Source organism: Peromyscus californicus, unplaced genomic scaffold (assembly GCF_007827085.1).
Source record: "Peromyscus californicus insignis strain IS unplaced genomic scaffold, ASM782708v3 Scaffold_3__1_contigs__length_106647218, whole genome shotgun sequence".
In the NCBI taxonomy this organism is placed as follows: Eukaryota; Metazoa; Chordata; class Mammalia; order Rodentia; family Cricetidae; genus Peromyscus; species Peromyscus californicus.
In genome coordinates, this window is record NW_026294551.1 from 76,049,598 (window position 1) to 76,075,920 (window position 26,323).

General features: G+C 43.0%; 1 protein-coding gene across 1 annotated transcript; it reads right to left on the reverse strand.

Annotated features, from left to right (window-relative positions):
- Positions 1-498: 498 nt before the first annotated feature.
- On the reverse strand, positions 499-24,005 carry LOC128122689 (T-cell immunoglobulin and mucin domain-containing protein 4-like). Its single transcript, XM_052758352.1, has 8 exons — positions 23,670-24,005; positions 21,478-21,750; positions 19,429-19,512; positions 19,109-19,153; positions 7,036-7,082; positions 4,737-4,824; positions 1,950-1,989; positions 499-1,056 (listed from the first exon to the last, which is right to left on the reverse strand). The coding sequence occupies exons 1-8, from the start codon at positions 23,914-23,916 to the stop codon at positions 972-974; spliced, it is 909 nt and encodes a 302-aa protein (XP_052614312.1). The 5' UTR covers positions 23,917-24,005; the 3' UTR covers positions 499-971.
- Between the last annotated feature and the right edge of the window lie 2,318 nt (positions 24,006-26,323).

Below are 26,323 nucleotides of genomic sequence, written 5' to 3' on the forward strand. Positions count from 1 at the left end.
TTTCAGATCTAGCTAGCTTTCCATAGTTGCCAGCCAGAAGCATCCTCACTCAGACATATGTTTTCTTACATTCATTGATTCAACAGCTATTTGCTTTTATTTCTCTCTCAGGGTTCCCCATACTAGTAATTATTAAAGTTTTAAGATAAATCTGTTCTTCCTGGGCTGCAATTATAATAAATTATACTTAGAGGAATTTACTTGGATGGCTTCAGTGTTTCATCTGCGCATAATCCTTGTCATTTGATACCCTTGCTCTGATGGGCACTGGGCTGCTTCCAAAGTCCAGTTTCTCTGGCAAGAGTACAAGTGGCACTATGGTCAGTTTTAAAGCACTTGAATATGAAAAGAAATTCATATCATAAAAAAAAACAGGAGTTTTAGAAGCGAGTCAAACTTTTGATGTGATTCTGTGGTATTACCTGTACCCCGAATGAAGCATTGGGCTGCTCACACTACACCCAATGTGGGCACTGAACTTAGAAAGCTGGCAGAAAAAGGGAGACACAGGCACATGAGGTAGGAAATGGACCAGAACTTGTGTCTCAGAAGAAAGGTAACTTGATACCTGGAAGAAGCCAGACAGATTAAATGAGCACTGTGTTGATGGAGGTCAGCTACCACCAAGAGGCTATGCTATTTGCAGAAGGATTTTTTGCTTTGGGTATTTCTAGCTCCCCCTACTGTTGAGAGATTGAAGGGACTCCCACGGCTGTGGCAATGAGTTCACTGTCACTGACAGCAACAAGCCCAGTGGAGAAAGATCACCTGGCCACAAAACTACAGAGGACTAAAGCACTAGGCAGGAGGAAGTGTCTCCGAAGCACCTTCATGCGGGAAGAAAAAATGAGACCGGATCCGTAGCATCAGTGAAAAAAAAGTGAGACCTTAAAAGAAAATTGCAATGTCCCCAAACTTATAATTGCATAATTCAGACTTCATCCCCCATGCTTCTAAGAAAAGGTGACAAGTTAGAGAGTAAAGATTCCGTCCTCATCATCCTGTGCATGTGACATGTCATTGAGGACACTTTTACGATCTTCAATGTTGTCTGGCCTGTGAAGAGAGGAAAAGGCTGATTAAAAACCAGAAAAAGCAAGATCAAAGGACCTGCTAACCCAGGCTGAGGACACCAGACTCAGATTCTATCCTGCCCAAGCCTCCTATTTTACAGGTGGGAAAACTGAGGCCATAGAGCACAGAGGACTTTGGCCAACCTGTTACAATAAAGAGAAAACAACTTGGTTTGAAAAGTATAAAATCATGATCTAAATGCATTGATGTCTCAAGGGACCCCAAGCTTTGAACTCAGAAAGTCACCTTGCAGGGCCTCTGATCCCCTGCCTAATAATGCATCATTGTTAATAAATGCTGTGGTGCTGATACAATTAATTATTGCAATGATTTATACCAAATCTTTTCATTTATTGCACCCTAAAAGCTATAAACAGAACAGATATTCAAAATCTAATCCCAGAGACTCTTTATATACTCTTAAAAAAATAAAAGCAAGCAGTGAAACATGCTGGTCTATGGGGCAAAGGAACCAAATCGCAGGAAGAATGTTGCAAATACCTTATCTAATTTCCATATTGCTAACCCTCTTCTCAGTGACTCCATACAAACAATGTGCTTTTGAAATGAGTCACTCGTTGCTACAATAGCTTCACGCAGAGGACACTGTGGCACACGTCCTCTTTCTCATGCTGTACTTCCAATAATGTTCCCTGCTTTTCTTGGTCCTATTTTGGACACACATGTAATGTTAACTGAGACAGAGGTTAATGTGAGTTAAGACTCCACAGCCTTTTCGGCCTCTAATGCAATGTCTCTCTAACCCTGTGTTTCATCAGAACATAAGCACAAGTCATTAAACCACTGAGTAGCATCTAATCATGTGCAGCAGCCTGTATAATCATCGCAACAATCGGCCATGCAAGATGAATTACCTCTTGTGTCTCTTCAAACAATTGGCTGCTGTGACTCTCCCTGAAAAAACAAGGCCACCATGTGAGCAGAGCTCTGTGAACTGCTGGGAAAAGTCCACCCCCTTCCAAATAGACTAGATTGGCATTGGCGAGGACAGCTTCTCCTTCCCCGGGTTGATGATGGTGTTGTTAAATTTTTATTTTAAAATGTTTTTTTATAAAACGTATTTTGGTCATTTTTCTTTCCCTTCCCCAACTCCTCCTAGTTCCTCCCCACCTCCCTACCCACCCAACTTCATATTCTTGTTCTCTCCCTCCCTCTCTTTCTCCGTACCCCTCTTTCTCTTCCTCCCTCCCTCTCTCCCTCTCTCTCAAAACATAAAGAAACCCTGGAAAACAACAACAAAAATGAAAATCAAAATAAACACACTAAAAGAAAGAAAGTCAATAAGCAATAAGACAAAAAAAATAAAACAAAACAAAGCAAAGTACACACACAAAAAAAAAAAAAAAAAAAGAAAGAAAAAATCATGGAATTCATTTTGTGTTGGCCAGCTATTCCTGGGCATGGAACCTGTCTTAGACTGTGGTTGATATATCCAGTGACACTCCATTGGAGAAAACTGATTTTCCCAGGAGGTACCAATTGCAAATAGCTTCTGGTTTAGGACTGGGATTCTGTGTCTACTTCCCTTCTCAGGGCTGGGATTTTTGTCCAGCTTGAATCTGTAAAGGGCCTGTGTATGCCATGTGCAGGCTCTGTGCAGGCTGTCACAGTCCCTGTGATTTCATATGTGCATCAGGCCTGTTGTGTCCGGAATATACTGTTTACTTGGAGTCATCCACCATCTCTAGCTCTTGGAATCTTCCTGCCTACTCTTCCAAATAGAACCCTGAGCCTTGAGAGGAGGGGTTTGATAAAGACATCTTATTTGGGGCTGAGTGTTCCAAAGTCTGTCACTCTCTGCACATTGTCCAGTTGAGGATTTCTTTGTTATTTGCCATCTACTGCAAGAAGGAGCCTCTCTGATGAGGGTTGAACAATGTTCTGCTCAAAGGGTGTAAGCTATTGCACTTTTCAGTTATTTAGTAGCATAACAAGGGCTCATCTAACTTTGTGTGTGTGCATACATGTCTGTGGATATTCATACATGTGTAGGCTTATATGTGTATGTGGGCATCTGTGCACATCTATGTACATGCATGTGGAAACCAGATGTCAATTTTGAGTTTTATTCCTCAGGCACTGCCTACCTTGTTCTATAAGAAAGAGTCTGTTACTGGCCTAGAGTTGCTGATGAGCTAGGCTGGCTGGCTAGAGACCCTCAGAGATCCACCTGTGTTAGCCTTCCCAGCACTGGGATTACAAACAAATGCCACAATGTTTGGCCTTTTTGCATGGATTCTGAGTATCAAACTCAGGTCCTCATGCTTGAGTGGCAAAAACTTTACTGATTAACCTACCTCCCCAGCACCTCATTTGGGTTTTAAAGCACTTTTTATGAGATATACCAAGAATCATCCAAAACAGCAGCTATGACTTCATATAAGTACTAATAGCAAGCCTCCAGGAAGTTCTGGATAGTTTTTGCAGCACTCTCCAAGGGCAGATTCAATTGTGAATAATCTTATCTCACGGCTGACTGCTGTGAAGTACCAGTTTTCCTGTTTTATAAGAGTAGTGGGTGCTGTGTGCCTGTGCTTTATATGAAAACCATAATGCTTATTTCATAGCTCCTTTTTGCAGGATTTATAATTTTGCTTTTAAGGTGGGGAAGGTGTAAAATCACAGGCCAGCTTCAGAATTTTAAGAAAACTTTGGGCCCTATCCCCTGAAAAGTGTAGGCATGGAAACATGAACGTATTGACAAACAATTTCTGAGAATTCTGTCTCCTGAAGGCCACTTGTGGTCCCTAAGCAAGCCTGCTCTAAAGGTGCACATAGAGCAAGACTGTTCACAGTTTTACTCCTGTGACACTCCTTGAAAATATATGACAGGGGTTCAAGGGTGTTTCGAACTATAAGAAAGGAGTATCAGGGCTGGAAAGATGGGTCAGTGATTAGGAGCACAGGATATTCTTCCAAAGGACCCAGGTTCAATTCCCAGCACTGACATGGCAGTTCACAATTGTCTGTAACTCTAGTCCCAAAGGATCTGATGCCTTCTTCTGGTTTCCGTGAGCACCAGGCAAACATTTGGTATACAGACATATATGTAGGCAAAACACCCCCCCACACACACACAAAAATAAATAAATATTGATTTTATAAAGAGAATACCTGGGCAGTGGTGGCACATGCCTTTAATTCTAGCACTTGAGAAAAGGCAGGCGGATCTCTGAGTTGGAGGCTAGCCTGGTCTATAGAGTGAGGGCTACAAAAAACTCAGAGAGAGAGAGAGAGAGAGAGAGAGAGAGAGAGAGAGAGAGAGAGAGAGAGAGAGAGGAGAGTAACAACAGTCCTTTCTATATAAAGCAGTAACAAAGAGAACACATTAGGCAAACTTATGTATGGCATCTATGTCCTATCAGTGAAAGTGCTCTTGGTTCCATTTTTTAATTATCAAAGTGTCAGCATTATCAGGCTTTTCTTTACAAAGAAAGCCATTTGGTGGTGATGAATTCACCTGTCACCCCCATGGCTGGGGTGAGGACAGTGAGGGAACTGGTCCTTTTTGGGATAAAAGGAAAGAAGAGAAAACAGAATTTTCCCCCTTTCATTGACACTCCTGAGTCCCCACAGCTCTTTGATCCACCCACAAACATCCAGTCCTGCAAGTCCATTACATCTGGCCCTGCCCACCTTACCTCGAAGGAGAAATGCCAGAAATATTGACACCATCAGCACAAACCCCACGCAGCAAGCAATGATCAAGATGTTGGTCTGTCTGTTGCTCTGCCAAAATACAGGCAAGGTGATAGGCTGAATGCCATCATCTCTGAAGGGTACCCTGGAATGCATCTCACCCCAAGGATGACTTCTAGTTACCAACGATGTCATTACATCTCATGATATTCTTTCTGATATGTCTCTAAGTCAAAACAAACTAAAAGTTCTAAATCAAGTGTAACTTTCCCACTAAATACCCAAAGCATTTTTATTCCCATATTTGTCCCCGTCTTAGAGATCAGGTATCTTTGGCTATTGTGCTCAGACATCAAGAGATTAAAAATATAATAACTATGTTTCCACTGTCAAATCTCTTTGCTGGGCACTGCCTTAAGCCTTTGAGCTCTCCCTAGACCTATGTATTTCTTTCATTGCTGACTTCAGCTTCTAGATAGCAAAATAGAAGGGAAGATAAAGCTCAATTTCAAATTTTCTGTCAGGGTGGTTCTGAAGGCATAGCCTGGGAGCCTAGCCCATCAAAATGTTTCCAGGAGACTTGATTGGCCCTTTCCAACATTGTTCTCTCATAAATACCGCAGTCCGATTTCCCAAGAGAGACAGATATGTGATGTCACCAGATAGCCTCACTCATTACTCATCCCACAGAGCATGAGCGTGGACATGAGACCTATCCCTGTCTCCTTGTGATGGTTAATTTTTAGAACTTCATTGCAGTGAAGGGCACCTAGGAGATTTGAGAAGCACAGCTCTGGGTGTATCATGAGAATGTTTCCAAACAGGATTAACCAAGCTGGGCACACCTGCCCTGACTGTGGACTGCACCAGCCCGTAGACTGGGGAGCTAGATAAAATGGAAGGGGGGAAAAGCCAAGAACACAGACACCCTCTCTTCTCCCTCTCTTTCTCCCTTTCCCTTTCCTTCTTTCTCTCTTGTTTTTCCCCTGCTCTTTGGCTGCCATGATGTGAGCTGTTCAGTTCCACCATGTTCTCTATGCCATGATGAAAGGAAACACCTAAACCCTGAGCAGAGTAACTTTTTCATTCTCTAAGTTGTTTCTATTTGGCATTCTAGCAAGGCAACAACAACAAAGCTAACTGTCTCAATTTCTTTTCCTGGTCCTGTAATAAAAAATCGTTAAGAAGCAGCTTAAGGGAAAAAGGATTTCTTGGCTCACAGTTCCAGTGTATTGTCTGTCCACCATGGCAGGGAAATCAAGGTGGCAGAAGCTTGAAGAAGCTGGTCCCATCACATCCACACCCTGGAAGCAGGGAGCATTGAATGCATGCCACCGCTCTGCTCCCCTTCTCCGCTAACACAGCCAGGACACCACCCACAGTGGGCGAGTCTCCCTACCTCAGTTGATATCATCGATATAATCCCTGACAGGCACATCTAGAGACCTGTCTCACAGGCAATTACGAATTCTGTCAAGTTGACAGTTAACGTCAAGCACCACAGTAACTAAACACTACAATTAAGCCATACAAATGAGATTTGCCAAAGTGTGGGTACCACTTTCCCCACTAATTTCATTTTCATTTGGAAAGATATTGTTAGTTTTTATAAAAACATATGCTGCTTGTGTGGCCATGCAGTGAGCCTGCTGTCTTTGGTTTTAAAATGAATACATCTTTTTAAAAATATCTCACTGCTAACTTTGAGGAACGTAAAGGGCTGTTGCACTCAGCCAGGCACTCAGTCATCTTAGGAGGACACTCCCACTTCCCTTGGGCAGGCTAAAGTGTTTCCTTCCTCCCTTCCTGTCTCATTCTCTAGCACACAGAAGCCCAGAGCCAGCCAGAAACAGAAACAGAGACATGACTGTCTCCCAGGAAAGACTGCCTTCACAGATATCTGTGAGGCCTAATGTTTTTACATGAAGCTGCTTCAATCATTTTTGCAATAAACATACATAAAAGGAAACCTCAAAAAACGCAGAGCCACGGTGAGAGCAGGTGTTGACACGGTGGTCACATCAATAACACTGGGCGTCACACAAGGGACACTTAATGATTTTGCATGTTTTCGTAAATATTTTTTTCTTTTTGCTTTCAGAGCATCTGTGCATGTTGAAGTAACGATCGATAGTTCTTCTGCCATGTGTACAAGTTCACAAATCTTTGACCACTTCATAATAGTTACTATGCATGTGCCATTTAACAATATTCTATTTCCCCAAGCCCATCCATGAAAACCTGTACCGGGAATTTCTAAAATCAAAGGCAAGTGCTTCCAATACTTCCTAGATCTTTTACCTGGTTGGATGCAACCTTTCTCTCCTGAGGTTCCCTTGTGGCTAATGCTGGGGAGGTAAAGAGAGGAAAACAGTTAGACTTCCTGTGGGAGAATGAAAGGTACCTGCTATCCCAAGCCACCTGCTAAGCCAGAACCATCTATTTAATTCTGTAACACCATCTTTCTGTTTGTATAAGTGATTTATGCAGATTTCCTCTGATATGGCTCTACTCAAACGCCCACCTGCTCTCCAGCATGACCCCAGAGGAATGGAACATCTGTACTTTGCAGGTGGGTGAAAGGTGACCCAGAGAATAAGCATTTGACTTCTGTTTTCTTTTCTTTCTTTTTTTTTTAAATTATTACAACTTTTTAAAAGGAGATTTACATTTATCTTATGTGTATGTGTGAATGCCTGCATGTATGTATGTGCACCACATCTATGTCTGGAGCCCATGCAGGCCAGAAGAAGGAATCAGATCCCCTAGAACTAGAGTTCCAGGAAATCTTGAGCTGCCTGATATGGGTGCTGGGAACTAAACCTGGGTCCTCTGCAAGAGCAGCAAGTGGTCTCAATCACTGTGTCTTCACTCCAACCCCTAAAATATCTTTTTTTTTTTTTTTTTTGGTTTTTCGAGAGACAGGGTTTCTCTGTGTAGCTTTGTGCCTTTCCTGGAACTCACTTTGTACCCCAGGCTGGCCTCAAACTCACAGAGATCCGCCTACCTTTGCCTCCCGAGTGTTGGGATTAAAGGCGTGCGCCACCACCGCCGGCCTAACCCCTAAAACATCTTAAAGATTACATTTTATTTAGTGTGTGTGCATGTGGTGGGGGGAGGCATGTATGTACATATGCACACATGCAAACCTGCTTGCTTGAGTACCCAGGTATGTGTGAATAGCAGAGGATGACATATGGGAATCATTTCTCTCCTTTTACCGTGTTGGTTCTGAGTATCCACTCAAGTTGTCAGGCTTGGTGGCAAGTACATTTACCCATAAGTCATCTCGACAGACCTGGCTCTGACTTTTCTAAAAGCCCTGGCCATGCATTCAAAACTCTTATCCAGCAAGGAAAACTATCCATCTCTCAGTTAACAAATATTTGTTAAGAATTTATTATCAGCTACTTCGCTAGCTATACCCTAGACCTGTTGGAACTTACCACATAATGCATTAATAAAATGAAACTTAAATAATAACATAGTAATGTTTTGTTCAATGATGAACCCCATACCTAACAATAGTACCATGAGTTATTACGGAGTCAAAAGATTTGATCATCTAATATGTCTTGGCCAGAAGAATGTCACTGCAAAATGCAGAGACAGGTTACAAAAATGTTTGATGGGGATAGAAAATTAAATATGGGCATTAAATGTGGGCTACAGATTTAAGAGCCTTAAGTAACTCCAAGTTCCCACTGGAGACACAAGACTACTACCTAACTATTGAGAAAGACTGAAGAGGGAAGGGCAGGGGTAGATTCCTGAGGGAGACAGGTTATATGACACACTCAGAGACACAGTGTTTACTATACCAGTGGGACACACACACCTTTTATGTGCCACTAAACAGCTGATCTATTTGAATCTGAATCAATTTTGTAAAAACAGTACAGCCAGAGATACCATACTCTTGGGGAATCATCAGTATCCAGCAAGCAGTTAAAGTCTTCAGAACATACATCCCATGAGAACAAGGGAAATCCTGGTGAATATCAGGATTAGGAGGTGGGCTGGGGAGGTGGAAGAAAAAAAAATAGGCAAAGAAACAGAAAAGACCAAGAGGAAGACTAAAAAGTAACAGCCGTGCCGAAGCCAGAACAGAGAAAAGCGTCCAAGAAGAACACAATATGATCTTATAATAAAAATACCACATTAAAAAAAAAAACAACAACAGAGAGTTGGTGAGAGCTGGTGAGATGGCTGAGTGGGTAAGAACACCCACTCTGCAAGTGTGGGGGCCCAAGTTCAAATCTCCAAATTACTGAAACCCCCAGGATTAGAGGAGGGGTAAAGTCAGGCAGATCGGAGAGCTAGCTGGCCAACCAAGCAGCCTGGCAGAACCAGTGGGCTTCCTGTCCAGCGAAGGACCGTGTCTCAAGGCAATAAGGTGGAAGGCAACAGAATAGCAGCCACCATCCTGCTTTGATTCCCACATGCATGAGTGCCCAGGTACTTGCACCTATGTATTCACATGCATGTACACAGAAAACACAGATAGGGGGCCTGAATATTAAAGGACTCAGCCTAAAAATCTCTGAAATCAATCACTTGTATTTTCTCCCCAGCTTTCTAGCTCTTGAGACTAAAGGAGAAGGTTTTGTAGCATGCACAATTGGTATCAGAGAGCTTGTTTGTTCTTTGGGGAAAATGGGTTGTTGAATTCCAGGGAACAAAGAAATGCAAGAAGGAAAGTCAGTGTGTTCTCATCCCCTACGACTATACTTGATGTTTGTTTTTCTGTTACTGTCTCCCACAGCTGGTAATTGCAGGTAAGAATTCAAAACTCCTACCTTTGTTCTGCCAAATCCTATTGTACTGTAACCATCCATGATGGATCAGCTTGAAATTGAGGCCATCACAGAGAAAGCCAGCCTGGGTCAGTTTTATCAGAGCTAATCTGTTTTAAATTGGAATGGTCTAACATAAGAGACACTTTGCAAACACCAGCACTGGGGTATGATACCAAACCACACCTCCCCCCCCATACACACACACACACACACACACTTTCATAAAATGTGCGAGGCCACATGGGGCATACTCCAAAGGCCACTGTGTTGTACATGAAACAGCAACAGGATAGAGATCAGTGGTTACTTTCTTCCCTGTGAAATGCAGCCATGTCAGCCATCTGGAATGGAGCTGGTGTCAGATCCAAAGAAAACTCCATGTCCCCAAATTCCAAAAGACAGGAGGGACAAACGGGTATCTGTGGTGTCTGTTAGCATACCAAAGTGCATGCTGGCCTCCTTCAGTATCACAGGTATATGTTATACATTTCAAAGTCCATGGTAGCATTCTACTTCTCACCTCCTCCTCTACCCTAAACTGCAACCTGCTCATGAGCTTCCCCCTTCCCCAGCTACTCATTCTCCTCATAACTCTGATCTCTCTCTCGCTCTCTCTGTTCTGTTTCTGCTTCTCTCAGGTCCAATCTGCTGGTCATATTCAGTCTGCTTCTTTCTCTGTCTGCTCTGGACTCTTTCAGATGCCTCTGGCTGTCCTCTCTCTCATATTTACAATAGAATCCTTCCCCTTAACTGTGGATCAGTCAAGTCAACAGTTTATACAGCTGGACCCACCAAGACTTTTTCCATATAAATTGTTCCCAGACCCTTAGGTCCTGAAGGCCCTGAGCTCCATATAATACTGCAGAACAGGAGACTTCCGGAACCTGCTAGTAAAGCAATTCTGCAAGGGGGGAATGGTAGTGAGCTGAATAGTGCCTCCCTTTCCAGAAAAATATCCACTAGACCCTTAAGGTATGATTTTCTTAAGAAGAGCCTTTCCTGCCTTTCACTGTATACAAATGCCAATGCACATTACATCAAAGACTGAAATTAAGATATGAAATTACCAGAGGGAAATGTGTTAGGATAAAGATGTTTTGGCCCCCAGTTTACATGTCACAAAAGCAAAAACAGAGAAAAATTTAACACCAAATTAAAATCTCCTGTACAACAAAGAAAACAAATAGAAGAAAACTTTGGCACAGTTATGTGACGGCAGGTTGGTATCTAAGGTAAAAGGAACTCAAACAACTCAATAGAAAATATATATGATCTGGTATGCACTTCTTAAAGGAGGAGCTACATATCTCCATGAGTATGGGAAAATGTTCATTACTAGTCAAGGAAACACAGATCCAGATTCAGTGAAATCTTACCTCACTCCAGCTGGGATCAAAGAGATGAGGGAAAAGAGTTGTTGAGGAGTCAGGAGAGGGAGAGAGCTTATATGCTGTTGGTGAGGTCAGCAACTCTGCCTTGTTTGAGTTCCTTTTACCTTTTTGTTGTTGTTGTTCATTTGTTTATTTTGTTTTTTGATTTTTTTAAACATTCTTTTTTATTATTATTAAGAAATTTTCTATTCACTTTGCATACCAGCCACAGATTCCCCCCTCTTCCCGCCCCCAGCCTCCCTACCAACCCACCCCCCATTCCCACCTCCCCCAAGTCAAGGTCTCCCATGGGAAGTCAGAGCTTGGCACACTTAGCTGAAGCAAGTCCAAGCCCCTCCACCCTGCACCAAAGCTGAGCAGGTGTCACACCCTAGGCACAGGGCTCCAAAAAGCCCACCCATGCACCAGGGACAGATCCTGATTTCCCTGCTTGGGAGGCCGCCAAACAGTTCAAGCTAAACAACTGTCTTGCATGTCCAAAGGGCCTAGTCCAGTCCTATGGGGGCTCCAAAGCTATTGGTCTACAGTTCATGGATTTCCACTAGTGTGGCTGATCGATACCAATCGGGCATCACATTAATAGTGGGCCAAAGTTTTCTCCCATTTGCTGTCTTGGTTGTACAGGCGCTTTTTAGTTTGGTGTCAAATGACTCGGTTGTGGGGCAGGGATGTGTGCCTTTAATCACTGGCTCTTCTTTCTGATCAAAATAATTATTGTGATGATTCACAGGGTAAGTGCTGAGCAAGAGCTTGCTGGCATGCCAATTCTTTCTCGTGTATTGTCTCCTAAGGGGTAGTTCAAGGTCGAGATGTAATTTTGGAAGTTGGTGCTAATAAAAGACACTTATCAAGTACTTATTATATGCCAAAGCTGGACTCAGAGTTTTCGTGCATTATTTCATTGTAAGGCATTGTCTAGATCCACAGGGAAGATCTGATTATTCTGTCCACTATATAGAAGAAATGGGTTTGGAATTTATCAGAGCTTGAAGCATAGGCCTCTATGATTCTCTGAACCTGGGCTTTTAAACATTTTATTGTATCACACATGAGATAGAGGTGGGGACTAAGTGAAGTTCCTGTTGGGTCACCTACAGACAGTGTGAGATGAAGAGTTGGCTGACGTTGAAGAGAAGGAGGAAGAACGGCAAAAGGAAGACTTCCTCTTCCTCTCTCATATGAAGGGAATCACATTTGGGAGAGAAGAAAAGCCAGCTAACGGGACAGAGAGAAAGCTGCCAAAACTTGAGCAGAAGATCAGAGTCAGTGTTTCTGAACTTATGGGTCACCACTTGGGCCCCAACAAGCCAGGTTCAGTTCATCCACCCTCCCTCATAAGCCAGTTTCAAGAGCTAAATTAATACCAAGAAGAAACTGAGGCTACATTTGGGAGGAGGGACAGAGAGATCCAATAACTCCTCCCCTCTCGAGTCCATCGTCAGAGTTCTATAGTGATCGTTTTAATCCAAGGCAAGAAATAAGCATAACTACGTCCTTGTGTGATCCCCGCCCCACATTGTCTCAGTCCAGCCTGAGTCTTCCCTGAAAGGTCATCTGGCAATTGTGAACTGTTCAATGTAGGTGCTGGGTCCTCTGGAAGAGCAGCAAATGGTCTGATCAGGATCCCAGTGTATCTTTGCAGAAAAACAAAAACAACAGCAACAAAAACAGAACACGATGGAGGGTGACTATTGATACATAAGCCTGTCCACACCACCAAAGCATGGGACACCTTTGACTAAAGTGACCAGGACTTAACTAGTTTTTGTTCTATTTTGCTTTAAGACAGGGTCTCATGTCTCTCAGGCTGGCCTTGAACTCACCATGTAGCTGAGGAGTACCTGAACTTCCTCCTGCCCCCACTTCTTGAGTACTGAGATTATAAGAGTGGATCCCAGCGTCCGGTTGACACGGTGATGGAGACTGAGCTCAGGGTCTTGTGAATGCTGGTCAAGCACTCTGCCAATCGAGCTACAACCTCAGTCCCAACTGACTCATTTTTACACACCCTTTGTCATTCACAAGGTAGCAACTGAAGATAATATTACCTATTTTCATTGGGTCTAAATGAAATGTAGAAGAATAAAATGAAGATAGGAAATTCTACCTCTAGCCATGCCTTCTTCTGAGAATCCTTTGACCTAATAAAAAAAAAAAAAAACAAGCTTGCTTTGGAAAATGAAGCTTTGCTGGCTTTGCAGAGAAAGTTACTATAAGAGAAGGAAAAAGAAGAAACATTTCCCCCAAACACCCTTACCATACTTTGCCAATACTTGGCCTCTGGAGCCAAGAATAGAAAAGTAAGAATCACAAGCAAATAAAAATGTCACATTACCAGAACAGTGTTTGCTGCTGTGAGCTGTACTAGTCCATCCTTGCAGCTCTCAGTCTGTCTGAGCACACACTGCTTTGACTTCACCTGGTGATGGGCATACACTGAGATCAAGCTGTGCCCTGTTCGAAGTTACTTTGTAGTGTGTAAAACAGTATTTTTCATCCCATGCCATGCCCTGAGAGACTATACTTTACAAGCAGCATTTGACTCAGTCTTGCCAACTAGCTCTGTACCTTGTGGTATAAACAGCACAAACTGTCCAAGGCCACTCATGAGGCCCAGACAGATAAATAACTAAAGGTTGGGACACTGTACTCTAAACTGATCAAAGCAGATTAGGCCAATTAAAATCATATCAGAAAAAGAAAACAGGCTTGAGAACTTACTGAACACACCAGACATGACAAGTACAACACCCTCCCTGGACCCCATAAACAGGACATTTAACATTATAATCGTAATGTCTTCACCAACCCGTTATCTAACCCTTTTGTAACCATTCTGTAATATACATATGTACATACATGTGGATATTTTTGCTGTGTGATATGTAATGTGTGATCCGAGAATTAACATTTGTACTTAACATTAAAATAAAAGAGCTTGCAACCAGCCAGCTATCATGGCAATTCAGGAGCACTTGGCAAATTACAGCCAACAAAACCAATGTATCTTGTGAATCTGTTATTCAATAAATTCTGAGATTGTGGAAGGACACTGTCATCTATGTTTCTGACATAGAACACTAACAATAGTGTAAAGATTCATTTAGGGGCTGAGAGAATAATAAACTTAAACATTAGAAAGGAATACAATATCCTGCCCTCAAGAAAGCTCTGTTGAGAGAAAATGGTAGCCAGACCAGGAACAAAGGTCAATCCGAAGAGGTGGGGGAAGGGAACAATCTGGAAAGCACCTGTCTTCCAAGTGCAAGGACCTTCCATCTCCAGCACCTGTGTAAAAAGGCATGTATGATGATGGCATGTATGATGGCATGCACTTATACTCTCAGCACTGGGAGGCAGAGATAGGAGGATCCCTGAAGCTCATTAGCCAACAGTCTAGTCCACTTGGTGATCTCCAGGCCAATGAAAGACTCTGTCTCAAAAAGAGGAGGATGGTGAAGCTGAAGATGACATCTGAGCTGTGGTTGTCATCCAGCTTTCTCATGCACAGGTACCCCCCCCCATAGGAACACACGTACTTGTATGCTCACATTCTGATGCACACACACACACACACACACACACACACACTAAAAAGTATTTTTTTCAAGATCAATGGGATCAGTTTTCCACTATTCTACAAATAGTACTCCTCTATGCTACTTCCCCATCTTATGTTTTTAGAGCCAAGGTTAAAAATGAAGATCCCTGAAATGTGGCTGCTAGTCCCAGCTCTCTGTTAATGTAGCTGTCTGATCTTGGGCAAGTCCTAGGACATTTCACATAGCAAGAGCATGGAGGCGAGAATGTGCCATCCTGGGTAAGGCTTCTTCCACTGAAGACCAAACACTTTGAAAGTAGAGAACACTGAACTAGAAGACATATGTACATAGAATTGCCTTACAAAATAAATCTGCAGAAATCTAGAGGTCCTTGAAGAAAAGACTGAACTGCAGGTCTTATTTTTTTTTTTTTAAGCCATGAATTGATTTCCACTCCTTAGATGTAAAGCGGAACCTCCACAGACCGAGAAAAAGGACAAAGCAACCAAGAGGTGAGAGGGGACTGAAGACGCCCCACCCCACCCCACCGCACCCCCAGCAGTAAAACCAGTGATTGCAAAGTCAACAAAGCTGTCTAGAAAAGAGGCAATGGAAGCTTTCCAAACCTCACCCTCCCTGATGGTCGAGAATTACTACTGTAAGACTTTTAAAAGCTTCGGAAACCTCCCAGAGTTTGTCATTGTGTCGCTCATCAGCTGCTCCCCTAGCGTGATTAGCAGTTTTAAAAATGCCATGAAACTCAAAAGTATCCCTCTTCTTAGAATATCAAGTTAGAGCCGGTGTAAATGGCCTCTTATTACATATCCTCCGCACCAGCCTGAAAGGAGGGCTGTAGCAGCAGAGTAAAGAATCAAGGAAAAAGGGATCTTTCATGATGACTATCATTTACCAGTCAGTAATTACACACTAGCCTTTCCTCCTGCATTTCTGTTCTTAACAGCCCTGATACAAGCGCCACTGTCATCTGTATCTTATATTTTGAAGAAACTGTGATATAGAAAAGGACAAAGTAATTCACCCAAGATTGTTAAAAATGAAAATGAATCGCCACAAAATGGTGATATAACCATGTGACATTAGGCTCCCATAGACCTCTCTTCACCCCTACTGGACACTGTGCAGAAGGCCGTGAGGAGCTCTACAAGAAGGGATTGAGGAATCCATGAACAGAACGGATAACTAGGGACCATGTCACACATTTCTGCTATGAAGTACAAAGGACTGGAGAATCCTGCAATGTCTACGTCTGGGAAGAGAAGGAAACTCATGTACAACCTTCTTCAGAGTTTTTCTTATTTGGTTGTATTTACAATTGAATTATAATTATAATTACTAATCGTTTGAAGCAGTGCAGAAGTTTTTGGGGAGTCTAATGTGGCAGATGAAGTTATTCATCTCTTGCAGATAGCAAGCAGAGAGTCAAAGGGGTGACAGGCAGGGAACCCCAAAGACCTAGAAGCTGAGAGACAGCCTTTCTGTTGAAAGTTCTTCCTGATCTTCCAAAGGACCCGAGTCCAGTTCCAGAACCCAAGTGGGGTGGCTTACAACTGCTCAGACCTCCAGCTCCAGGGGATCTGATGCCCTCTTCTGGCCTCTGTGGGAACCCACACACATGTGACATGGACACACACACACACACACACACACACACACACACACACACACACACACACACGGACATAGACGCACATAAATAAAATAGCATCAATAGCTGGAGATCCAGCTCCCTGACACATGAGCTTTTGTAGTGCCCCCAACACTTGATAACTGTAACACAAGCAACAACTAAGAGGTGGGCCATTACAAGTGGACTGCCAGGACAGAGCAACTGAGAGCTGTGTGGCCTCAGGACATTTAGATGAAATAGGACTCTGAATATCTACCAAAGAGATCCTTCATGAAGTGGTCCATGAAAACACCTTAGCGTTGACCCAGCACTTAATAGATGCTAAGTGAACCCAGTTTCTTCCATAATGACAGGTGACATGGAGATGGTCCCTCCTACAACATGGTCCTCTTTTGCCGTGTAGCCCATCGACAGGGCAGCAAGAATTCTGTCTGCTGAGATTTGGCCGCAGAGAAGTGAAATGACAATTATCAGGGACAGTATAGTAGGGAACACATCAGATGACATCTTGATCTCTTGTAATTCAATAGAAATGAGTTTAAGATTTGGGTGGAATGAAAGGTAATAGTTTTGCAAGCACTCTGCCTGTCCTCTATCACATTTCTCTTTCCTGCGTTCTCTTTTACTGGAAAACAGTACCTACCTTTACCCCAACTCATGAACAAAGAATGATGAATCTTGACAGTCAGTCTCCCCTAAGTTGTCAACTCCTAGTCCAGATTTCTATCCACCCCCTCCATGAGTGGGCACAAGTCAGGGCTTCTCAACATCAGATCCCCCTCCCATTTCTTCTTGATTCATAGTCCTACATTAAGACCCATCGTCTCCTCTCTACTCAGGCCTGTCTGTCCCCTGCAATCCTATTTTCAAAGCCTCCAAGAGTGATGCTGCATTGCCTCCTCCACACAGTTGAAGGATAGATGTTTTCTCTAACGAACACAAAGCAAGATGCTCCGGCTCTGTTGACGAGAACAAGAGAGGATCAAGATGACACGTTCTTGGGGGACCGAAAGAACAAAGTGAACAAATGGTTGCATCAAGTGGAGGGAGGATATGGAGAAGCAGATAATCTGTGGGAGGAGAAACAAACTGGTGCAGCCTTTTCCAAGGACAATTTTCTAATAGCTATTAAATTTAATAGTGCACATTTTTCAATATAATATCTCTACTTCATTGCCAGCTTGCCCCAAGAAACACTTGCATAAATACTTAAGGAAGTACCCAGGCTGAAGGAAGTGCACAGTTATGCTGTCTCTAAAGCTAAAACACTGGGGCAACTGAAATGCCAATCAACAGGTGATAAAACAGTTCACAACAGCTAATGTGACAAGGCAGGCCTCTACACAGAGTGAGAAAGGAAGTGGTCTGATGTACAAATGCAATGAATAAAACTAAATGCAAAGGCTTCATGTGGCATTAATGGATTTTTTTTTTTTTTTTTTTTTTTTAAGAAATGACATGCTCAAGGAAGAAGAGTAGGTGAGAAACAGCAAGGAATGATGGCAGCCATGTTTATAGGGTGCAGAGCAGGAAGAAGCTGAAAGGCTGCATTCTGCTCTAGAGGTCACAGCACTGGTGAGGCGCTGTGGAAGAGGTGTTCATGACAGAAACGAATACAAACAGGCAAACAGCAGGATCCACCTGCCCACTCCAATGGAAAAATCCTTATATAACGAGCCTTTTAAAAAAGGTATCTAGTACAGCCAAGCACGGTGGCACACACCTTTAATCCCAGTACTTGGGTGTCAGAGGCAGGCAGATCTCTGAGAGTTCAAGGCCAGCCTGGTCTACAAAGTGAGTTCTAGGACAGCCAGGGCTACACAGAGAAGTCATGTCTTAAAAAAACAAAACAAACAAACAAACAAACAAATACATCTTGTAGGGCTGGACAGATGGCTCAGCAGTTGAGAGCATTTGCTGGTTTTCCAGAGGACTCAGTTCCAAGCACCCACATAGGTGGCTTACAACTGCCTGAAACTGCAGCTTCAAGGGATCCAATGCCTCTATGAGCACCCACACATGTGTGGCATTCACTCACACAGACACATATACATACACGTCAATCAGTATAAAACTTTTAAGTGTACCGTGTGGGCCAGTGAGATAGTTTAGTGGGTAAAAGCTTTTGCAGCACTAACTTGATGAGTTCACGGCCCTAGAACTCAGATAGAGGTGGAAGAAAAGACATGACTCCACAGCTTTGTCCTCTGGCCTTCATGTGCATGTCATGGCACAAATGTCACTATTCACACATCGTAATAGGAAATAAGTAAAAATATAAACTAAATGTGTAGAGTATAAGAAGGTACAGTTTTTGTCCAGGTTAGTTCTATGTTTGCTGGATGGTCACATAACAGTGCTTTGTGGGACACAGAAAGAAGTAACCAAAGCCATGAAGAGAGCCCAACTAATGGGTTTTGTACCAGGTACAATACAAGAAGCTTGCATATCTCAAAGACCCTAAAGTTTACAACATCAATACTGGAGATAAATTTTACAAGGTTACTCTCAATGGGAAAAATACACATATAAATAAGGCAATAGTACAAAATTATCTAGAGTGTTCTGACTAGTCAGATTGTGTCAGGAGAAGGGGCTGGGATTGAGTATAAAATGTACAAGAGAATTTTGTTTCCCATTGTTTTATGTCCCCCTCACAAAAGCGCACTAGCATAATGTCTGTGTGGTTTAAAATCAATAAATAATTGGCTGACAGATGGAAAGGCAATTTGTTTGCTACTATCCCTGGCTTTGAGTTAGAAGTTGTTGAGGAAAAGGAAAGGCCTCAAGAGAGGGGCCTCAGAAAGCAGAAGGCAAGAATGTTTCACTTTCCTCTGGACTAGCTGGAGGATGTGGGAGACAACCACAGTGGAACCAAAAGAGCTGATTCCAAGAGCCACAGACAGATGACAGACTGTTCCCAGGGCCAGAGGCAAACCACTCAGAGAGCAGAGAGCCCTCCCTGACCTCGATGCTGAGAACTCTCAAACTTACCCGTTTTCTGTGTCATCCGCTGTGAAAGAACCCAAGCTTGGGACCCTTGGGAAAACAAAGAGAGAACAAAGTCCTCCTAAGTTTCTAGCCAGAAGTGTAATAGTAAACATGACAGAGATGTCTTGTGCAAGCCCCAAAACTCCATGAATTAAAGCGGGTGCTCTCCCTCCTCCCTCTTCCCTTCCCCTCCTCCTTCCAAGCTACAGGAAGGAACCAACCACACACACTGCCATGATGTCCACATGCCTCAGGTGGACATCCTGGCACAAAGGATTGGGGTCATCTCTGGATCACTTTTATTCAGAGTTTGGTCTTCATACCTGTGGGTATGAGTAAGGCTCTGTCTGCAGATGTAGTCACCATGCTTCTTTGAGAGTGCTTGGATGAAGAAAGAGTTTCTGATTCTGGGGGAGAAAAAGATTTTTAAGCTGTTAAAAAAAATAATGATAACTATCAACAGTGTGGTGGATGGTGGGATTCAGGACTCTTTTTATTATCGTCTTTGTTATTATCGATACATTTCCAGTTTTTCTCAATAATTAAAGGTGATTTTTAGAATTAAAAAAACAGATTACATAGCCGGGCGGTGGTGGCGCACGCCTTTAATCCCAGCACTCGGGAGGCAGAGGCAGGCGGATCTCTGTGAGTTCGAGGCCAGCCTGGTCTCCAAAGCGAGTTCCAGGAAAGGCACAAAGCTACATAGAGAAACCCTGTCTCGAAAAACCAAAAAAATAAAAAATAAATAAAAAAAAAAACAGATTATAACCTTTGTTTTAAGATGATTATTTTAAATTTGGAGAGATGGCTCAAACAATATGCAGTGCTTGCCATTCAAGCATGATGACCTGAGTTTAGATCTCTGGCACTCATGTAAAAAGCTGGTCATACTGATATGTGCCTGTAACTCCAGCAGGGGAAGCAGAGACAGGCAGACCCCTGGAACATGCTTCCTAGATATTCCAGCTGAAACTGTGAGCCAGGTTCAATGAGAAATCCTGTGTCAAAAAACAAGTTGAGTAGTGATTGAGGAATGCCTCAACCTCTGACCTCCACACTCATACACACACACACACACACACACACACACACACACACACACACGCACACGCACACGCACACACATGAGATGATTGTTTTAAAACACAAAGGGGGGAAGGGCGGGGGGCGGGGGGCGGTGCAGGAGAAGGGAGGACAGAGGAATTCGTGGCTGATATGTAAAATTAAATTGTATTATAAAATAAAAAATTAAAAAATAGAAAAAAAACGATCATCCATGAAAAAAAACACAAAGGAACAAAAATACTCACAAAATTTGATTAATTAGGAGCTCACGGATTTTAGTGACTACTCAGAATATAACAGAATTAACCAACTCAACATTGAAAACCTGTTTGAATTATCCAGGCCTCTGGGAGGCAGCTGGATTGCCTGGAAAAGCAATCAAGCTACTTCACAATGACTTTCTGATATTTTTTACCCCATAATCAGAAGCATAGTGGGAGCCTTAACAAGTCCCCAAGCCTTGGAGTAGGCCACCCAGAGTTATGAGATTCAGGGTCAAGAAAAATTCAGAACAAAATAGAAGTTAAGACACAAATATATAACTGATTACTGTTAAGGAATATATCTTACATTCTTTTAAAAAGTTTTTATTAGCATATATTAATTATACATAATGGATTTATTACATTTTAATATGTGCATATGATATATTTTGATTATACTCATCCCATTACCTTCTCTTGTCTCTTTCCCAGTCTTGCTGATCCTCTTCCTCTTCTCAACCTCTCTCTCTCTCTCTCTCTCTCTCTCTCTCTCTCTCTCTCTCTCTCTCTCTGTGTGTGTGTGTGTGTGTGTGAGTGTGTGTGTGAGTGTGTGTGTGTGTGTGTGTGTGTGTGTGTGTGTGTGTGTGTGTGCATGCGTGTTCCAAGGAGTCAATTAGAATTGCTTAAAGGAGCATAGGTGCATAGGTGATAAGTCATTTACAGCAGCATGGGTAGTCTACTGAAGAAAATATATCTCCCCTAAAACCATGAGCTGGGAAGGGGTGGGCATTATGAACCCCCTCCTCGTATAAATCTTAAGGCCACTAATTAGCCATCTTACTTCAACCAATCTCAAACACTTAGAGATTTTTGTTCCTGAGAGAGTTTGACCCTGGATAACCTTCAACACACAGATTCTGCAAGACTCCACAGAGGTCAAGTGGAGAGCCTAAAATGCTGACTTTGCACAAATATAAAGGAAAAGAAACACACACATATGAGCGCACGTGCAGGTCACTGGGTTAGCCACTGTAGAAGAATCCATTCCAAGGGAAACCACAACATTCTCTGAGCAGCAGAGGGGAAAGAATGGACAATTCTCACCTGCAGTGATGGCAGACCCCTTGGTGAAGATCTCAGTGGTTGAAAATCTTGGAGTTTCCTGTGAGAAGGAGCTGGGTGTTGTTGAGGGGCATGTGGTTACTGCTGTAGTGAGGACAATGGTGGCCAGTGGTTGGGGTGGTGTTGCAGTTGTGAGGTCAGGTGTGGTCATGACTGTTGTTGGAAGCTCTTCTGTGGTGGTCCAGTAAGGAGTGGTGGTTGGTCGAGTGGTGGTTGTTGGTCTTGTGGTGGTTGTTGGTTTGGGGGTTGTTGTGGCTGTAAGCAACAAAAGGTGCATCCAACATCAAGTAGAGATGGGGAATCGGAAACACCACAAACACAACCCAAGATCTTTCCACTTCTCTTGGCCTCTCTTGGTCCGCTGGCCTGAACCACTCACCACAGCTGAGTTTCTTGCCACATTGCTATCCTTTCTGGTCTATTTGTCATGCTCTGGCTACAGAAATCTTATTAAAAATATCTATGCATGCCCATGCCCTGCTGAAAACTCCTCAGCAGTTCTCTTTGTCTATCAGATTAAGAAATAAAAACAAAACCCACTTAGGCCTCCTTGTTGCCCTGCAAGGTGCCACCCCCGCTTCTGTCATTCCAATCACCTGTTGCTGGAAGAGAACCTTCTTGCTTTCCTCAGCCAACTCTCCTTTCTGTATTTCTTTCCCTGCACCTATGACCTTCCAGCTGCAGCAATGTCTGCACCTGCTTTACCTCATCCTTACTCCAACTGTTGGTCCTCTTCAGTAGGCTAGCCCTTACTGAGCTCTCACATCTCAGCTAAAAGCTCTCCTCTCTGCAGTAATAAGTCTTCCCTGTCATACGCCCTAATACTTGATCATCATGGCATCTATTGTATTTTTATAACTACACATTTGTTTGTTTACCACTGATTAATGTCTGCTTCTCCCACCATACAATCACACACAAGGACACCAAGCATTTATTCTGTTCTGTGCCATGAATCCAACACCTGTCACAGTGTCCGGTATTATACAAATGAATCCATGCATAAGAGTGAGCCCACAGCCAGGAGTCACAGAGCACACCACTAGTCCTAACTCTTGGAAGCCTAAGGCAGGAGAATCTCCAGTTCAAGGTCAGCCTAGGCTACATAGTGAGATTCTATCTATCTTAAAATACACAAAGTGATCCCTAGGTATGCAACTTCGGGTGAGACTCACTTCATTTACATAGATTTTGAGTTCATTATTCACAGTTTTCTGTATGACTCTCACCCTCTCCAGGATATGCCAAATTCCTATAGGCTTTAATGAAGCAAAAGGATACCATTTGTTCTACTCAGCTTGGAATTGATCCTGCAGAGTACTGAGATCAACAATGTTTTATAAACTAGTAACTAGTTAAGATACCACATAAATAAAGAGATGACTCCTGTTGGACTAAGTTAATGTCAATAAACTTCTCTTTCCTCTTCTTTGATATCATAAATTTGCTGTAAGAGTAAAATAAATATGCAAATATGCATGGGAGCTCACTAACTAAAATCATCCAGTTCCAAATTCAGAACACGAGAGCCATCTGAACAGACTAAGAACATAGCCATCCATGTCCTAAAGGTGTTTATTGTTCATGTACATCAGCCATAAGCTCCATGTGGCCTGTTCTACACAGCCCAATCTTTAAGAGTACCTTCACATCCCAAAGTTTACCCAAAGCATCGATAGGAATGGAAAGAAAGAGCATGAGACCAGCCAGGGGTGGTACCCAATGCCCTTCTCCCTCTACCAGGAATCAGAAATCATTTGCTTGTTGGCTAAAATTGACCCATGGATATTATTCAGTTTACATGGTAATTTTTTCTTATTATGTGGAAATCAGTCAATATGAAAAAAATGTGATTCACATAAAAATTGGGAGGTCAAAAAAAAGGGGGAGCCAAATTCCTGTAAGGTGAGGACAAGCCTCCATCCAGATAGATAGCACCTCCCATCATCAGCCTCTTTCATTTACCAGCTGGATCCCCTCATTCACTTCCGTGGCTGTCCTGGCTGTGACTAGCATGTGGGTTTCCCTGCCCACACTCTGTGGCTCACCCCTTGAAATCCAGCCTGCTCACCCTCTGCTCAGGTAAACTGCTTTTTCATCAGCACCCACTGAATGAATCTGTTGCCACAAACCACGGAGCTCTTTCTCAGAGCTGAGCTCCATTTTTTCCTCACCTCTCCTCAGCTCCAGGCGCACAGTCTTCTTGACATCATTGAACCAGCCAGGCACCTCTATACGGCAGCAGTACACCCCACTGTCCTCTTGATTGGTGTTTAAGATGGTCAAGGACACATCGCCCTGCCAGATACTCCCCCTAAGTGCGTATCTGAACGACTTCCTGGAGATGACTTTTGTTCCATCTGTGTGGAGAAGCTGCTGGTTGCACTTGGAATTGGGACATGCACCTTTGCCCCAGCACATGCTGTTGCGGCTCCCGGACCAGGATGAGTGCTGACAAGGCAAAGTCACCGACTGGCCCAAAACCCCTATTACTGTATCCTCCGAGGCAGCTGGTGCTAAGGGAAAGTGAGAAAGCTGTGATGCAGATGAAAATCTCTTGAATACGCTTGAATACCATTTGTGTACAAATAGGGGCTTCCAGGAAGACAAGAGAGTCCTTTGTTCCTTTAGCACAAATGTTGATGTGCTTGCCTGTTTTCCTGGGCACCTAAGTCCACAAGCTTCCGTCCCAAAATTAGTGACAGGTGGTACGAAATCTCTAAACTTATCTCCACAGCAAGACCTTTTTAAGCCAATTTAAACACTCTGCTCACCATTCCATTAGTCTTGCCCACATATTTCAGCAAAAGCCACCCAAACCTGTGCCTGTTCCCATCATCTCACTAAGCAGATATTGCATGCTGCTGATTGAGTGTCCCAAATGGGTTAACCAACCCAGACAGAATTCTAACAGGAAAGAAAGCTTCTTAGGTAGACTCCATTTTCCTACTCCATGTTCAGAAATGGAGGTGGGACTTGCTCACTCGGGATCATCTGTTTGCTGCTAGGTAATACAAAGTTAGGAAGAGTTCATGGATATGCATTTCTTTACTGTTTAAAATGTAGTGTGTGTGTGTGTGTGTGTGTGTGTGTGTGTGTGTGTGTGTGTGTGTGTGTGTGTGCGTGTGCGTGTGCGTGTGTGTGTAGGGAGTTGTATACATGCCACAATGAGTGTGTGATGCTCAGAGGGTGTTTGTGAATTGGTTCCTTCCTACTTTCACATTAGTTCTGGGGATTGAACAGAGATCTTTAGGCTTTAGAGCAGTGCTTCTCAACCTGTGGGTCACAACCCCTTTGGGGGTCCTATATCATATATCCTGCATATCATATATTTACATTATGATTCATAAAAGTAGCAAAAATATAATTTTGAAGCCGGGCGGTGGTGGCGCACGCCTTTAATCCCAGCACTCGGGAGGCAGAGGCAGGCAGATCTCTGTGAGTTCGAGGCCAGCCTGGGCTACCAAGTGAGTTCCAGGAAAAGGCGCAAAGCTACACAGAGAAACCCTGTCTCGAAAAAAAAAAAATATAATTTTGAAGTAGCAACAAAATAATTTTGTGGTTGGGAATCACCACAACATGAGGTACTGTGTTAAAGGGTCACAGCTTTAGGAAGGTTGAGAACCACAACTCTAGAGCACACACCTTTACCTGCTGAGCCACCTTGCAGGCCCTAACTTATTTATTCCTTTTTAACATTGTTTAATAATTTCACTCATGTGTATAATATATTTTTGATGAAATCTATTGTCTATTCTTTCTCCTCCAATTTCTCCCCAATTGCCCCCACACCCTTCCAACTTCATGTGCTCCCTTGTGTAAAAACCTAAGAGCGTCCACTTGGTGCTGCCAGTGAGCATGCATGGGGCATCAATTGCTAGAGCATGGGTAGCCTGTCAGGGCCCACAGCCCTGAAAAAAAAAAAAAAAAAAAAAAAAAACAACCAGACTGTCCCTCTCCTAGCAGTCATCAATTGCCAACAGCTTCTCTACTAGGGATGGGACTTGATGACCAGTTTAACAGTCATGCTAGGCCTTTGCTGGCTTGATCTTGTGCGGGTCTTAGGCACAGTCACAGCTCCTGACGCACTCATTTACTCTTTTCAAAGAACATTTATGTGCTTTTATTTGATGTAGGTAAGTATTTTGCCTGTATGTATGTAAGCATACTGCATGTGTGCCTAGTGCCTACGGTAGTCAGAAGACAGTACCAGATCCCCTGGAACTGGAGTTTTGATTGGCTGTAAGTTGTCATGTGGGTACTGGGAATCAAACCCAGGTCCTCTGGAAGGAAGCAAGTGCTCTGAACCACTAGGTCATCTCTCTAGACTCCACTTATTTTTCTTTAAATGGACAACTAATCATCATATATATGTATTTATGGGGTACAATATAATGTTCTGAACTCTGAGACATTAAAAATGATTTAGAAAACTTGAAATATGCATTATTACTCTGATTGTGTCTCTTTTGTGAAGTAAATAAACAAAACCATTGGGTCTTCTTATAGACACTGATGTATGAAAGCAGATGCCTAGAAAGTATCTGCCGAGGTAGACAGCAAGCTCATGGCACCAATGCCTCCATGATGAAAGGAAAGGACTGGAACTTGGCATGGCGGTCAAAAGGGATTTAACCTTTATAATGTTATTCTCTTTTCACCCCAAAGTTTCCATATTACTCACCTAATAAAAAAATTACTATTCAAAAAAGGAAGCAAGAAACTTGGTGTGGCAGAAAAATCCCCACTGGAGTGACATTGTGAACGTCACTTTCTATCAGTGTGTGTTTTGGGGTTCTTGAAGGAAAGCCACACTCTTCATTATCGC